The sequence below is a fragment of the Salmo salar genome, chromosome ssa06 (assembly GCF_905237065.1).
Source record: "Salmo salar chromosome ssa06, Ssal_v3.1, whole genome shotgun sequence".
Classification (NCBI taxonomy): domain Eukaryota; kingdom Metazoa; phylum Chordata; class Actinopteri; order Salmoniformes; family Salmonidae; genus Salmo; species Salmo salar.
In genome coordinates, this window is record NC_059447.1 from 83,083,988 (window position 1) to 83,100,066 (window position 16,079).

Below are 16,079 nucleotides of genomic sequence, written 5' to 3' on the forward strand. Positions count from 1 at the left end.
GAATATGCAAATTGCCATCATACAAGCTGAGGCAGCAGACTTTGAAAATTAATATTTGTGTCATTCTGAAAACTTTTGACCACGACTGTACATACCCAGCGTTCAACAGAGCCGCAGGAGTTGTGAATAGGGACTCTTCTCTTGTGCGTTTCTGACACCCTTAATAAAGAGTGCTATTCTCCTCTTGGACTCAAACAGAAATTCCTGACACACCCAAAAATCTGTTGGTGTGCAAGTGGTAAAATATCTATAGGTACTTGACACACACACACGCGCACACCCATGCGCACGCACACACACACACACACACACACACACACACACACACACACACACACACACACACACACACAGGTAGGGTGTATACTGTGGAACAGTGGTCTGAGGGGGTGTTAACACTCAAACAGGGGTCTGAGGGGGTGTAACCAATGAAACAGTGGTCTGAGGGGGTGTAACCAATGAAACAGTGGCCTGACGGGGTGTAAACAGTGAAACAGTGGCCTGACGGAGTGTAAACAGGGAAACAGTGGTCTGACGGGGTGTACACAGGGAAACAGTGGCCTGACGGGGTGTAAACAGGGAAACAGTGGCCAGACGGGGTGTACACAGGGAAACAGTGGCCTGACGGGGTGTAAACAGGGAAACAGTGGCCTGACGGGGTGTAAACAGGGAAACAGTGGCCTGACGGGGTGTAAACAGGGAAACAGTGGCCAGACGGGGTGTAAACAGGGAAACAGTGGCCAGACGGGGTGTAAACAGGGAAACAGTGGCCTGACGGGGTGTAAACAGGGAAACAGTGGCCAGACGGGGTGTAAACAGGGAAACAGTGGCCAGACGGGGTGTAAACAGGGAAACAGTGGCCTGACGGGGTGTAAACAGGGAAACAGTGGCCTGACGGGGTGTAAACAGGGAAACAGTGGCCTGACGGGGTGTAAACAGGGAAACAGTGGCCTGACGGGGTGTAAACAGGGAAACAGTGGCCTGACGGGGTGTAAACAGGGAAACAGTGGCCTGACGGGGTGTAAACAGGGAAACAGTGGCCTGACGGGGTGTAAACAGGGAAACAGTGTAAGGCGTGCAGTAGAGGAGCAGAGAGACTTGTACCTCTGGTCTAACATAATGAGCGCTGCTGGGGTTTTGGTTCTGCACCGTATTGGTGATCCATTCAATCTCTTTCATCTCTCTCTTTCTGTCTGTCTGTGTATGTGTGTGGTAGTGCGTGTGTGTGTGTGTGTGTGTGTGCATGCCCATCATTTTTCATGCCCAGAGATTTCGCTTTCACATCATCCATATTATGTGTGCACCCCCAACCCCATGCCTTTCTGCCCCACATAAAACTCTACAGTTAAATCAAGGTTACTGCTGTCACTGTCATCCAAGTAGAAATATGTCATGTGCATTAATGAAAGCATGTAAAGCGTCATCTGTATTTGTGGAAGCTGTTTGTAGCCTGGTATAGATAAGGACTTTATTAATGATGTATTATTGTGATGCTTCAAATACACAAGAAGATAATTTCACAGAATAGCCCTTGTCTCTGGAGTGAGTAAGAAGGGAGCGTTTAGCTGCGTTAGAACGCTGGGTCTGGTCTTGTCTGGGTTTTGGTTTGGTCTGGGTTTTTGTCTGGGTCTGGCCTGGTCTGTGCCTGGTCTGGGTCTGGGTTTGGTCTGGTCTGGGTCTGGTCTGGGTTTGGTCTGGTCTAGGTCTGGGTCTGGGTTTGGTCTGGGTCTGGTCTGGGTTTGGTCTAAGTCTGGTCTGGGTCTGGTCTAGGTCTGGGTTTGGTCTGGGTTTAGGTCTGTTTGGGTCTATATAGACAAGAAGGCCTACAGGCCCCATCTTAGTGTCAAAGTCACCATTTGATCTACCATACTGTACTGTGTTGTACTGTGTTGTACTGTACTGTGTTGTACTGTACTGTGCTGTACTGTGTAGTACTGTGTTGTACTGTACTGTGTTCTACTGTACTGTACAGTGTTGTACTGTACTGTGTTGTGCTGTGTTGTACTGTGCTGTGTTGTACTGTGTTGTACTGTACTGTGCTGTACTGTGTTGTACTGTACTGTGTGTATCGTAACTATTCACCCACCTTGGATTTCTTCACATTTCATTGTGTTACAAAGTGGGATTAAATTGGATTACATTTTTACAAAATGTCAACGATCTGCACAAAATACGCTGCAATGTAATTTCTTTTTTTTTTTATTAAGATGAATGAAAAAATTCCACACGTGTATATATGATTAGATAAGTATTCACCCCCCTGAGTCAATACATGTTAGAATCACCTTGGGCAGTGATTACAGCTGGGAGTCTTTTTGGGTAAATCTATAAGAGTTTAGCACAAAACTTGGCCTATCAGGAACATTCACTGTCTTCTTGGTAAGCAAATCCAACCGTCCCACCTTGCCCAGGGAGGTTAATGTGAGTCTGGAAGGAGTGTTTACAGTCTAGTAGTGATGCTGGACGGGCGGGCAGGTGCGGGCAGTGATCGGTTGAAGAGCATACATTTAGTTTTACTTGTATTTAAGAGCAGTTGGAGGCCACGGAAGGAGAGTTGTATGGCATTGAAGCTCATCTGGAGGTTAGTTAACACAGTGTCCAAAGAGGGGCCAGAAGTATACAGAATGGTGTACCAAGAAGTGTATTCCTTTGCCATGTTCTTTTTGCAGTATTACTTTAGTACCTTGTTGCATACAGGATGCATTTTTAAAAATATATTTTCATTCCTATTTTCACTCTAGGTCATTATTGTGGAGTCATTACAATGTTGTTGATCCATCCTCAGTTTTCTCCCATCACAGCCATTGAACTCTGTAGCTGTTTTAAAATCACCAATGGCCTCATGGTGAAATCCCTGAGCAGTTTTCTTCCTGTCCTGCAGCTCAGTTCAGAAGGACGACTGTATCTGTCATGTGTCTGAGTGGTTTAATATGTCATCCATGCATAAAGATATATTCACTGTCTGATTTGTTATTGTTGCACATCTACCAATCACTGTCCTTCTTTATGAGGCTTTCGAAAAGCTCCCTGGTCTTTGTAGTTGAATCTTTGCTTGAAATTCAATACTTTACTGAGGGACCTTACAGATGTTGTATGTATGGGGGACAGAGGAAGCGGTAGTCATTACTAAATAATTTAAACCGCTCTTATTTCCATGTAACTTATTATGTGTTTGTTAAGCCAAGGCTTTAGGCTTTCCTAAACAAACGGGATGAATACTTATGCAAAGGCTACAGAATATTTTTATTTCGAATTTTCATTTCACTTTGACATTATGGAGTATTTGGTGTAGATCAATGACAATTTTTTTAAATCATAATTGCATCAATTTCAGTCCCACTTTGGAGTCCCACAAATGTTTTAAAGATCCAAGGGGGGGGGGGAGTACGTGTGATATCTACTTTATGTACTACTACCACTTAGCAGAAGCTTTTATCCACACATATTTAATATGTGCATGTGATCCCAGTGGGAATTGAACCCACAACATGAGCTTGCTAGCTCTCTATGAACAAGAGCCAAGATGACCTTACAGCTGTGGTATTAAAACTTCTTCAGGGGGGACCTAATTTTCTCCGCCAGAATTTATGGGGACCCCATTTTTTTCCAAATCTAATGACACAACCTTAAAATCAGAACATTTACATTTTCACATCAATAAATAACCTTTGAATCCTTATTTGCGTCACTCATCAAAATTATGAGAACCAATAAATATATTTACTCAATATTGTTTTTGTGATTGTATTTTTCAACTTATCTCAAAATCGTATGTACTGTATATTGTCCAATAAAATCATTTTCACTCTTAATATTTTTATTTATTGTAAGTTTTTTATTTGTCAACCCCGACATTGAATACCACTGGCTAACAGTCTGGCCCTCCCCTCTCCTCCAATAGGAGTGTTTCCAGTTCATCCTGTTCCTCCTTATACCTTACCATTGACTTGCTATATTAACCCCTAACTCTCCCTCTCTTCCTGACCTCTGACCCCTCTCCTCCAATAGTAGTTTCTAGTTCATCCTGCTGTATTAACTCTCATCCTGACCTCTAACCTCCTCCAATAGGAGTGTTTCCAGTTCATCCTGCCCGCGCTGCCCCACGCCATCGACCTGCTACGGGACGCCGTGGTCAAGATGAAGGAGGCGGTGGACGAGCTAGAGGACCTGCCTTCGCCCCCGCCGCCCCTATCGCCGCCCCCCAACAGCTCGCCGCGGCGGCAGACGGAGGACAAGGGCGTACAGTGTGAGGAGGAGGACGATGACAAGAAAGACAGTGGTGTGGCGTCCACCGAGGACTCCTCGTCCTCACACATCACCGCTGCCTCCATCGCCGCTAAGGTAACCAATGGGGAGGTAAGGGAACGTAGCGGGAAGTTTTTTCTGACAGGACTGGGATCTGAACTTTAAGGGTGGTGCAATGTCTATGTTCCCATTCTCCACTTTTTTCCTCTCTTCTTCCATAGTGTACACTTCCACTATTCTTCTCCTTCATTTCAAAGCATTGGATTGGTCTAAGCATTGGCTAGAGAGGGAGTTTCAACCATAAATCCATGACTCAATGTGTACAAGTGAACACAGTGGGAAAAGGGTGGACAATCGGGACGTACGTACACTACATGACCAAATGTATGTGGACACCTGCTCATCGAACATCTCATTCCAAAATCATGGGCGTTAATATGGACTTGATTCCCCTTTGCTGCTATAACAGCCTCCACTCTTCTGGGAAGGCTTTGCACTAGATGTTGGAAAATTACTGCAGGGACTTGCTTCCATTCAGCCACAAGAGCATTAGTGAGGTCGGGTACTGTGCAGGACAGTCAAGTTCTTCCACACCGATCTCTACAAACCATTTCTGTATGGACCTCGCTTTGTGCACGGGGGCATTGTCATGTTGAAACAGGAAAGGGCCTTCCCCAAACTGTTGCCACAAGGTTGGAAGCACAAAATCGTCTAGAATGTCATTGTGTCCCGTGTGGCAACAGTATGGAGAAAAAATGTATGAAATGTATGCATTCACTACTGTAAGTCGCTCTGGATAAGAGCGTCTGCTAAATGACTAAAATGTCTAAAATGTAAAATGTAAAAATGTAAAATGTAATGTCATTGTATGCTGTAGCATTAAGATTTCCCTTCACTGGAAGTAAGAGGCCTAGCCTGAACCATGGTAAACAGCCCCAGACCATTATTCCCCATCCACCAAACTTTACAGTTGGCACTATGCATTGGGACAGATAGCGTTCTCCTGGCATCCACCAAACCCAGATTCATCCATTGGACTGCCAGATGGTAAAGCGTGATTCATCACTCCAGAGAATGCGTTTCCACTGCTCCAGAGTCCAATGGTGACGAGCTTTACACCACTCCAAGCCGACGCTTGGCATTGCATCGTGATGGTGATCTTAGGTTTGTATGCGGTTGCTCGGCCATGGAAACCCATTTCATGAAGCTCCTAACAAACAGTTCTTGTGCTGACGTTGCTTCCAGAAGCAGTTTGGTAGTGAGTGTTGAAAACCGAGGACAGACGATTTTTACGCGCTTCAGGACTCGGTGGTCCCGTTCTGTGAGCTTGTGTGGCCTACCACTTCATGGATGAGCTGTTACTGCTCCTAGATGTTTCCACCTCACAAAAATAAATTATAGTTGACCGGGGCAGCTAGATTTTATACACCTATCAGTAACGGGTGTGGCTGAAATAGCCAAATCCACTAATTTGAATGGGTGTCCACATACTTTTGTATATATAATGTATCTACATATTTCATATTAAACAACTCGCCATGCCATATTTCATACAACCACCATGCTCATTATTATTCTGTACACTTGTAACAACCCCATGTCTGTCGGTCAAATCTCTGAAATATGCATTTATTTTCAGGTGTGTGTGTGTGTGTGTGTGTGTGTGTGTGTGTGTGTGTGTGTGTGTGTGTGTGTGTGTGTGTGTGTGTGTGTGTGTGTCATTCATTGTCCATTGAAGTGACTGTTGTCCATTTCCATTGTCCTGTCCAACAGAGTGGACCTATACCTCTGTGGCCATGTTGTCATGGTAACATGTGTGTGGTCCAGTCCCGTCTCCATCCCACCATGTTTTATCATTGTCCTATCATGGACTTTCATTGGTAAGACTCCATGCCATACACTCCATGGGGCAATTTCCCAGACCCAGATTAAACATCCGGAATTAAAAAGCACTATCCAGGACTAGGCTTAATCTGTGTCTAGGAAACTGGCCCTAGATATATTACATGTAGATCTGATTCATCTCTGTGATCTATAATCTATCCCCATGTCATCCTGGAAATAATATCATACCATCCATATTGAACAGGTTAATTCATTATTCATTCATTAGTGTACTATCATCACATTTAGAAGTGTCTCAGTAGCTCTTGATTAACCTCTTAAATGTAATGGCAAAATGTAGATATCCACCTAAATAGACATACCAAAAATAACTGCTATTCATGTGTAATTACATAATTCTGACATGCAAAAACTTTGTATATTTGGAAAGAAACATGTCTTCCACAACATGTGAATAATATCAGAAAAATGGGATTGATAGACCTAACAACTAGACATGGGATTGATAGACCTAACAACTAGACATGGGACTGATAGACCTAACAACTAGACATGGGACTGATAGACCTAACAACTAGAAATGGGATTGATAGACCTAACAACTAGACATGGGACTGATAGACCTAACAACTAGACATGGGACTGATAGACCTAACAACTAGACATGGGACTGATAGACCTAACAACTAGACATGGGACTGATAGACCTAACAACTAGACATGGGACTGATAGACCTAACAACTAGACATGGGACTGATAGACCTAACAACTAGACATGGGATTGATAGACCTAACAACTAGACATGGGACTGATAGACCTAACAACTAGACATGGGACTGATAGACCTAACAACTAGACATGGGACTGATAGACCTAACAACTAGACATGGGACTGATAGACCTAACAACTAGACATGGGACTGATAGACCTAACTACTAGAAATGGGACTGATAGACCTAACAACTAGACATGGGATTGATAGACCTAACAACTAGACATGGGACTGATAGACCTAACAACTAGACATGGGACTGATAGACCTAACAACTAGACATGGGATTGATAGACCTAACAACTAGACATGGGACTGATAGACCTAACAACTAGACATGGGACTGATAGACCTAACAACTAGACATGGGACTGATAGACCTAACAACTAGACATGGGACTGATAGACCTAACAACTAGACATGGGACTGATAGACCTAACAACTAGACATGGGACTGATAGACCTAACAACTAGACATGGGATTGATAGACCTAACAACTAGACATGGGACTGATAGACCTAACAACTAGACATGGGACTGATAGACCTAACAACTAGACATGGGACTGATAGACCTAACAACTAGACATGGGACTGATAGACCTAACAACTAGACATGGGACTGATAGACCTAACAACTAGACATGGGACTGATAGACCTAACAACTAGACATGGGATTGATAGACCTAACAACTAGACATGGGACTGATAGACCTAACAACTAGACATGGGACTGATAGACCTAACAACTAGACATGGGACTGATAGACCTAACAACTAGACATGGGACTGATAGACCTAACAACTAGACATGGGATTGATAGACCTAACAACTAGACATGGGATTGATAGACCTAACAACTAGACATGGGACTGATAGACCTAACAACTAGACATGGGATTGATAGACCTAACAACTAGACATGGGATTGATAGACCTAACAACTAGACATGGGACTGATAGACCTAACAACTAGAAATGGGCAGATGTTTTAGTAAGTGGTGTCAGGTGTGGTCACGGGACGTCTCCAAGTGTCCCTAAACCTCTCCAAAGTGGCATATGTCTGTAAATGGGATAATTCCAGTTCTATGACATATTCACAGTCCCTAAATGCTATTAGTTCAGTATGAAAACATAATTTCCATCATATCTACCTCACTCAAACATTGTGGTGTTATGGGGTCTCCAGGGTACATTCAAGTGTCCTTTCAACCTCTCCAAAGTGTCTTAATGTGGTAATTGCACTGTTTTTGCACACTGAATGTGCCTAAAAGTTATTGTTCACTATAAAAACAAAATGTCTACATCACCAACCTCTCTCAAACATTGTGGTGGTGTCGGGGGACATACAAGAGATATCTAAGTGTTTTTTCAACCTCTCCAAAGTGCCTGAACGTTTAGCCTAGGCATATCCAATGTATTGGTCCGACATACAAATGAACTGTTTACAAAAACAATATAAAAGCAACAGATATACATTTAAAAATAAATACACATTTCTTATCAAACACAAACTTGGTTACACACGTGTCCTTCACTAAAAAAGGTGAAACAATAGAAATAAGCTGATCTGTTTACAAATGGTGTTTGTTTTGGAGAGAGAAAGCATTTACTATAGTAATGTCCACAAAGAGGTAAAAACAAAGTCTTATACCACTTCCTGGTCTTGTGGAGGACCTGGTAGTAGCCTATCAGAGCATCAGATAGGTCGACACCCCCTATGCTGGCATTGTAGTCCTTCACAGAATCAGGAATGGGGACATTCTTCCTCACCCATGCACCATTGGCATTTTTCACCCTCCTTGAGATATGGTCATTATTGAATGCCTTATGCTGTGTGGTGAGCATGGTTACTTCCCTAGTGTCCTTTCATTTCACAAAAAGCAGCTTGTTAGTCCTGATCCAAAGTATGGTCCCCCTATTCTCTGTCTTTGTCATGTCGTTTACCTTGGTCTTGGGGAAACTGATTCTCTTAGGACGAATGGTGCCACAAGCACCTATTTTATTTTTCAAGAGGTCTATGAAAAGCATGGGACTAGTATAAAAATTGTCCACAAAGAGCTTGTACCCACTGCCAAGTAAGGGGAAGTCCATCAGCTGCATGACAGTCTTAACTAAGGCCCTTCCAAGTGAGTGTGATCGCCTTGCCTTCATAAATGAAAAAGTTCCACGTGTAGGCAGGCTGAATCGGCACAAAGAGCTTGTAGCCCCATTTGGTTGGCTTATTATTCATATATTGCTTCAAGCCAGTTCGAGCCTTTGAGGCAACCATGCGCTCATCTATAGATAGATTTTGAGCAGGCTGGAAGTAAGTTTTGCATGCCTCCACCATGTCATGATAAAGGGGATTGACTCTTGCAAGACGACCCTGCTTTTGCAGATACCATACTCAATCCAGACTGAATTGAATAAAACATTTTTTGCCCCCAAATATGGGGACTTTTACATTTAAGAGGTTTTTAAGAGAACTACAGGATCTGTCTGTTTGGAAAGCATGTGGTATAATAAGGAAGTGTATATTCCACCGGCATAATTCTATTTTAGTTGTTTAGGCATAGGGTTTAAAATGAATAAAGGTTTGGTTTAGAAAGGAGGGTTAGGGTTAAAGTTTGTTACCACCGTCCGCCGTCATTCATTCTGCCAGTCAAATATACACGTCTATGTGACAATAAGGCACAAGATGCTGTGCTATAGTGCAGACAGTCAAAGTTAAAGGGGCATCTGCAGTTGAAACGGTAACAAAGCAGTCAGTTGCAGATTGCCCCTTTAAAGGGTGTTGTTAGCATGTTATCTATAGTACATATTCTGCAGTCAGTGTCAGTGCTATTTTCTGAGCGTGCATGTGTGTGTGTGTGTGTGTGTGTCTCTCTTTCTCGTGTGTGTGTGTGTGTGTGTGTCTCTCTCTTTCTCGTGTTTGTGTGTGTGTGTTTGGGTAGATCCCAGACTCCATCATCTCCAGGGGTGTCCAGGTCCTCCCCAGAGATACAGGCTCTCTGAGCACCACCCCCTCTGAGTCGCCCCGCGCCCAGGCCACCTCGCGCCTCTCTACCGCCTCCTGCCCCACGCCCAAAGTAAGGCCACACACACACACACACACACACACACACACACACACACACACACACACACACACACACACACACACACACACACACAGCATTTCTTTGCAGCAGTGTTTTCTTCAGTGTCTGTCATCCCTGTGCTATGACAAACCAAAGTGTGTGCTTGTGTGTAGAGGAGCACCTGTTGTGGCTAGTATGGTAATGGTTGTGTGTGGTGGAGCACCTGCTGTGGCTAGTATGGTAATGGTTGTGTGTAGAGGAGCACCTGCTGTGGCTAGTATGGTAATGGTTGTGTGTAGTGGAGCACCTGCTGTGGCTAGTATGGTAATGGTTGTGTGTGGTGGAGCACCTGCTGTGGCTAGTATGGTAATGGTTGTGTGTGGTGGAGCACCTGCTGTGGCTAGTATGGTAACGGTTGTGTGTGGTGGAGCACCTGCTGTGGTTAGTATGGTAACGGTTGTGTGTGTAGGAGCACCTGCTGTGGCTAGTATGGTAACGGTTGTGTGTGGTGGAGCACCTGCTGTGGCTAGTATGGTAATGGTTGTGTGTAGAGGAGCACCTGCTGTAGCTAGTATGGTAATGGTTGTGTGTAGAGGAGCACCTGCTGTGGCTAGTATGGTAACGGTTGTGTGTGGTGGAGCACCTGCTGTGGCTAGTATGGTAATGGTTGTGTGTAGAGGAGCACCTGCTGTGGCTAGTATGGTAATGGTTGTGTGTAGAGGAGCACCTGCTGTGGCTAGTATGGTAATGGTTGTGTGTAGAGGAGCACCTGCTGTGGCTGGTATGGTAATGGTTGTGTGTAGAGGAGCACCTGCTGTGGCTAATATGGTAATGGTTGTGTGTGGTGGAGCACCTGCTGTGGCTAGTATGGTAACGGTTGTGTGTGGTGGAGCACCTGCTGTTGCTAGTATGGTAACGGTTGTGTGTGGTGGAGCACCTGCTGTGGCTAGTATGGTAATGGTTGTGTGTAGAGGAGCACCTGCTGTGGCTAGTATGGTAACGGTTGTGTGTGGTGGAGCACCTGCTGTGGTTAGTATGGTAACGGTTGTGTGTGGTGGAGCACCTGTTGTGGCTAGTATGGTAACGGTTGTGTGTGGTGGAGCACCTGCTGTGGTTAGTATGGTAACGGTTGTGTGTGGTGGAGCACCTGCTGTGGCTAGTATGGTAACGGTTGTGTGTGTAGGAGCACCTGCTGTGGTTAGTATGGTAACGGTTGTGTGTGGTGGAACACCTGCTGTGGCTAGTATGGTAACGGTTGTGTGTGGTGGAGCACCTGCTGTGGCTAGTATGGTAATGGTTGTGTGTGGTGGAGCACCTGCTGTGGCTAGTATGGTAACGGTTGTGTGTGGTGGAGCACCTGTTGTGGCTAGTATGGTAACGGTTGTGTGTGGTGGAGCACCTGCTGTGGTTAGTATGGTAACGGTTGTGTGTGGTGGAGCACCTGCTGTGGCTAGTATGGTAATGGTTGTGTGTGGTGGAGCACCTGCTGTGGCTAGTATGGTAATGGTTGTGTGTGGTGGAGCACCTGCTGTGGCTAGTATGGTAATGGTTGTGTGTGGTGGAGCACCTGCTGTGGCTAGTATGGTAACGGTTGTGTGTGGTGGAGCACCTGCTGTGGCTAGTATGGTAACGGTTGTGTGTGGTGGAGCACCTGCTGTGGCTAGTATGGTAATGGTTGTGTGTGGTGGAGCACCTGCTGTGGCTAGTATGGTAACGGTTGTGTGTGGATGGAGCACCTGCTGTGGCTAGTATGGTAACGGTTGTGTGTGGTGGAGCACCTGCTGTGGCTAGTATGGTAACGGTTGTGTGTGGTGGAGCACCTGCTGTGGCTGAGTATGGTAACGGTTGTGTGTGGTGGAGCACCTGCTGTGGCTAGTATGGTAACGGTTGTGTGTGGTGGAGCACCTGCTGTGGCTAGTATGGTAACGGTTGTGTGTGGTGGAGCACCTGCTGTGGCTAGTATGGTAACGGTTGTGTGTGGTGGAGCACCTGCTGTGGCTAGTATGGTAACGGTTGTGTGTGTTGGAGCACCTGCTGTGGCTAGTATGGTAATGGTTGTGTGTGTAGGAGCACCTGCTGTGGCTAGTATGGTAATGGTTGTGTGTGGTGGAGCACCTGCTGTGGCTAGTATGGTAATGGTTGTGTGTGGTGGAGCACCTGCTGTGGCTAGTATGGTAACGGTTGTGTGTGGTGGAGCACCTGCTGTGGCTAGTATGGTAACAGTTGTGTGTGGTGGAGCACCTGCTGTGGCTAGTATGGTAACGGTTGTGTGTGGTGGAGCACCTGCTGTGGCTAGTATGGTAACGGTTGTGTGTGGTGGAGCACCTGCTGTGGCTAGTATGGTAATGGTTGTGTGTGGTGGAGCACCTGCTGTGGCTAGTATGGTAACGGTTGTGTGTAGTGGAGCACCTGCTGTGGCTAGTATGGTAATGGTTGTGTGTGGTGGAGCACCTGCTGTGGCTAGTATGGTAACGGTTGTGTGTGTAGGAGCACCTGCTGTGCTGAGTATGGTAACGGTTGTGTGTGGTGGAGCACCTGCTGTGGCTAGTATGGTAACTGTTGTGTGTGGTGGAGCACCTGCTGTGGCTAGTATGGTAACGGTTGTGTGTGGTGGAGCACCTGCTGTGGCTAGTATGGTAACGGTTGTGTGTGTAGGAGCACCTGCTGTGGCTAGTATGGTAACGGTTGTGTGTAGAGGAGCACCTGCTGTGGCTAGTATGGTAATGGTTGTGTGTAGTGGAGCACCTGCTGTGGCTAGTATTGTAACGGTTGTGTGTGGTGGAGCACCTGCTGTGGCTAGTATGGTAACGGTTGTGTGTGTAGGAGCACCTGCTGTGGCTGAGTATGGTAATGGTTGTGTGTGGTGGAGCACCTGCTGTGGCTAGTATGGTAATGGTTGTGTGTAGAGGAGCACCTGCTGTGGCTAGTATGGTAATGGTTGTGTGTAGAGGAGCACCTGCTGTGGCTAGTATGGTAACAGTTGTGTGTGGTGGAGCACCTGCTGTGGCTAGTATGGTAATGGTTGTGTGTGGTGGAGCACCTGCTGTGGCTAGTATGGTAACGGTTGTGTGTGGAGGAGCACCTGCTGTGGCTAGTATGGTAACAGTTGTGTGTGGTGGAGCACCTGCTGTGGCTAGTATGGTAACGGTTGTGTGTGGTGGAGCACCTGCTGTGGCTAGTATGGTAACGGTTGTGTGTGGTGGAGCACCTGCTGTGGCTAGTATGGTAACGGTTGTGTGTGGTGGAGCACCTGCTGTGGCTAGTATGGTAACGGTTGTGTGTGGTGGAGCACCTGCTGTGGCTAGTATGGTAACGGTTGTGTGTGGTGGAGCACCTGCTGTGGCTAGTATGGTAATGGTTGTGTGTGGTGGAGCACCTGCTGTGGCTAGTATGGTAACGGTTGTGTGTGGTGGAGCACCTGCTGTGGCTAGTATGGTAACGGTTGTGTGTGGTGGAGCACCTGCTGTGGCTAGTATGGTAACGGTTGTGTGTGGTGGAGCACCTGCTGTGGCTAGTATGGTAACGGTTGTGTGTGGTGGAGCACCTGCTGTGGCTAGTATGGTAACGGTTGTGTGTGGTGGAGCACCTGCTGTGGCTAGTATGGTAACGGTTGTGTGTGGTGGAGCACCTGCTGTGGCTAGTATGGTAACGGTTGTGTGTGGTGGAGCACCTGCTGTGGCTAGTATGGTAACGGTTGTGTGTGGTGGAGCACCTGCTGTGGCTAGTATGGTAACGGTTGTGTGTGGTGGAGCACCTGCTGTGGTTAGTATGGTAACGGTTGTGTGTGGTGGAGCACCTGCTGTGGCTAGTATGGTAACGGTTGTGTGTGGTGGAGCACCTGCTGTGGCTAGTATGGTAACGGTTGTGTGTGGTGGAGCACCTGCTGTGGCTAGTATGGTAACGGTTGTGTGTGGTGGAGCACCTGCTGTGGCTAGTATGGTAATGGTTGTGTGTGTTTTATGCCTGTTTGCATGGGTCAAGTTGGTTATCCTTTGATTTGAAATATATTGAATAGACCCAGCACCACCACTAGCTCTCTCTCTCATACACACACACACACACACACACACACACACACACACACACACACACACACACACACACACACAACACACACACCCTTCACCATCCCCTGCGTAAGGTAACCCACTCTAGTCTCTCCTGCGGGTCTAACATTCAGAGATGCAGTCAGTCTGTCTCTCTCTCTCGTTCTCTCTCTTTGTCTCGTTCTCTTTCTCTAGATCTCTTTCTCACTCAATTCAATTTTCAATTTCAATTCAATTTAAGGTCTCTCTCTCGCTCTCTCTATTTCTTTCTCTCTCTATTTATCTCTATTTCTCTCTATATATCGCTCTCTCTATGTATATATCTCTCTCTCTCCCTCGATTTCTCTCCATATTTCTCTCTCTCTCCGTCTATTTCTCTCCATATATCTATCTATCTATCTATCTGTCATCTATCTATCTATCTATCTAATCTCTCACCTCATCTGTCTTGTCTCCTGAGAAAGTGTCATGAGAATAGACCAGAGGTTTCAATGGGAATGGCTGAAGGAGAGCGACCCATATATACACTGAGTATACCAAACGTTAGGAACCGTCAGAACAGCCTGAATTCATCAGGACATGGTCTCTACAAGGTGTTGAAAGTGTTCCACAGGGATGCTGGCCCATTTTGACTCCAGTGCTTCCAAAAATGTTATCAAGTTGGCTGGATGACCTTTGGGTGGTGGACAATTCTAAATACACACTGGAAACTGTTGAGTGTGAAACGTCCAGCAACGTTGCAGTTCTTGACACAAACTGATGAGCCTGGCACCTACTACTATACCCTGTTAAAAAGCGTTTTCAATATTTTGTCTTGCCCATTCCTCCTCTGAATGGCACACATACACAATCCATGTCGCAATTGTCTCAAGGCTTAAAAATCCTTTAAGCTGTCTCCTCCCCTTCATCTACACTGATTGAAGTGGATTTAACCGGTGACATCAATAAGGGATCATAGCTTTCACCTGGATTCACCTGGTCAGTCTGTCATGGAACGAGCAGGTGCCTTTTTAATGTTTGTTTTGTATACTCAGGGTATTTCTACAGTGAACATAGATCTGTTACTGCAGCTTTACAGGTTCAGTCAGGCTGTTCAGGGGCCACGTAGCTCTTTATGTACTGGTGTCTTAGAATGGTACACTGTGGAGACTAGAGGATGAATATACTGTGAGAAGTGACTCAATGGCTGTGTTTTGAATTTACAAAGTTTTGTTGGTGTTATAAGCAGATGCATACTTCATATTTAGAATCATCTCAGTTTTCGTTGTTTCTATGTCCAAAAGTTCCAAGAAGATTGACTTGACGTACTTACAGTAACTTGGGGTTGCTGTTGATTCTATAGTATAGAGTCTTATTCTCTGTATGTAAGGATGTAGAGTCTAGAGAAAACTGTGCTCCTACCAGGCACACCACTGCTACCTACCAGGCACACTGCTACCTACCAGGCACACACTGCTGCCTACCAGGCACACACTGCTACCTACCAGGCACACACTGCTACCTACCAGGCGCACACTGCTACCTACCAGGCGCACACTGCTACCTACCAGGCACACACTGCTACCTACCAGGCACACACTGCTGCCTACCAGGCACACACTGCTGCCTACCAGGCACACACTGCTACCTACCAGGCACACACTGCTACCTACCAGGCACACACTGCTGCCTACCAGGCACACACTGCTACCTACCAGGCACACACTGCTACCTACCAGGCACACACTGCTACCTACCAGGCACACACTGCTACCTACCAGGCACACACTGCTACCTACCAGGCACACACTGCTGCCTACCAGGCACACACTGCTACCTACCAGGCACACACTGCTACCTACCAGGCACACACTGCTACCTACCAGGCACACACTGCCTACCAGGCACACACTGCTGCCTACCAGGCACACACTGCTGCCTACCAGGCACACACTGCTGCCTACCAGGCACACACTGCTACCTACCAGGCACACACTGCTACCTACCAGGCACACACTGCTGCCTACCAGGCACACACTGCTACCTACCAGGCGCACACTGCTACCTACCAGGCACACACTGCTACCAGGCACACACTGCTACCTACCAGGCGCACACTGCTAC

At 46.3% G+C, this 16,079-nt stretch overlaps 1 protein-coding gene across 11 annotated transcripts in view; it reads left to right on the forward strand.

Annotated features, from left to right (window-relative positions):
- Positions 1-16,079, forward strand: part of LOC106608213 (gephyrin) — a 186,584-nt gene that overhangs the window by 102,336 nt on the left and 68,169 nt on the right. For 7 of the 11 annotated variants that reach the window (XM_014206027.2, XM_014206030.2, XM_045721084.1 and 4 more), the window contains exons 7-8: positions 4,069-4,356; positions 9,805-9,939. In XM_014206027.2, the coding sequence (XP_014061502.1) occupies positions 4,069-4,356; positions 9,805-9,939 (423 nt within the window). The remainder of the gene's footprint in view (positions 1-4,068; positions 4,357-9,804; positions 9,940-16,079) is intronic. The other 4 variants (XM_045721083.1, XM_014206032.2, XM_045721086.1 and 1 more) reach the window with 1 other exon arrangement.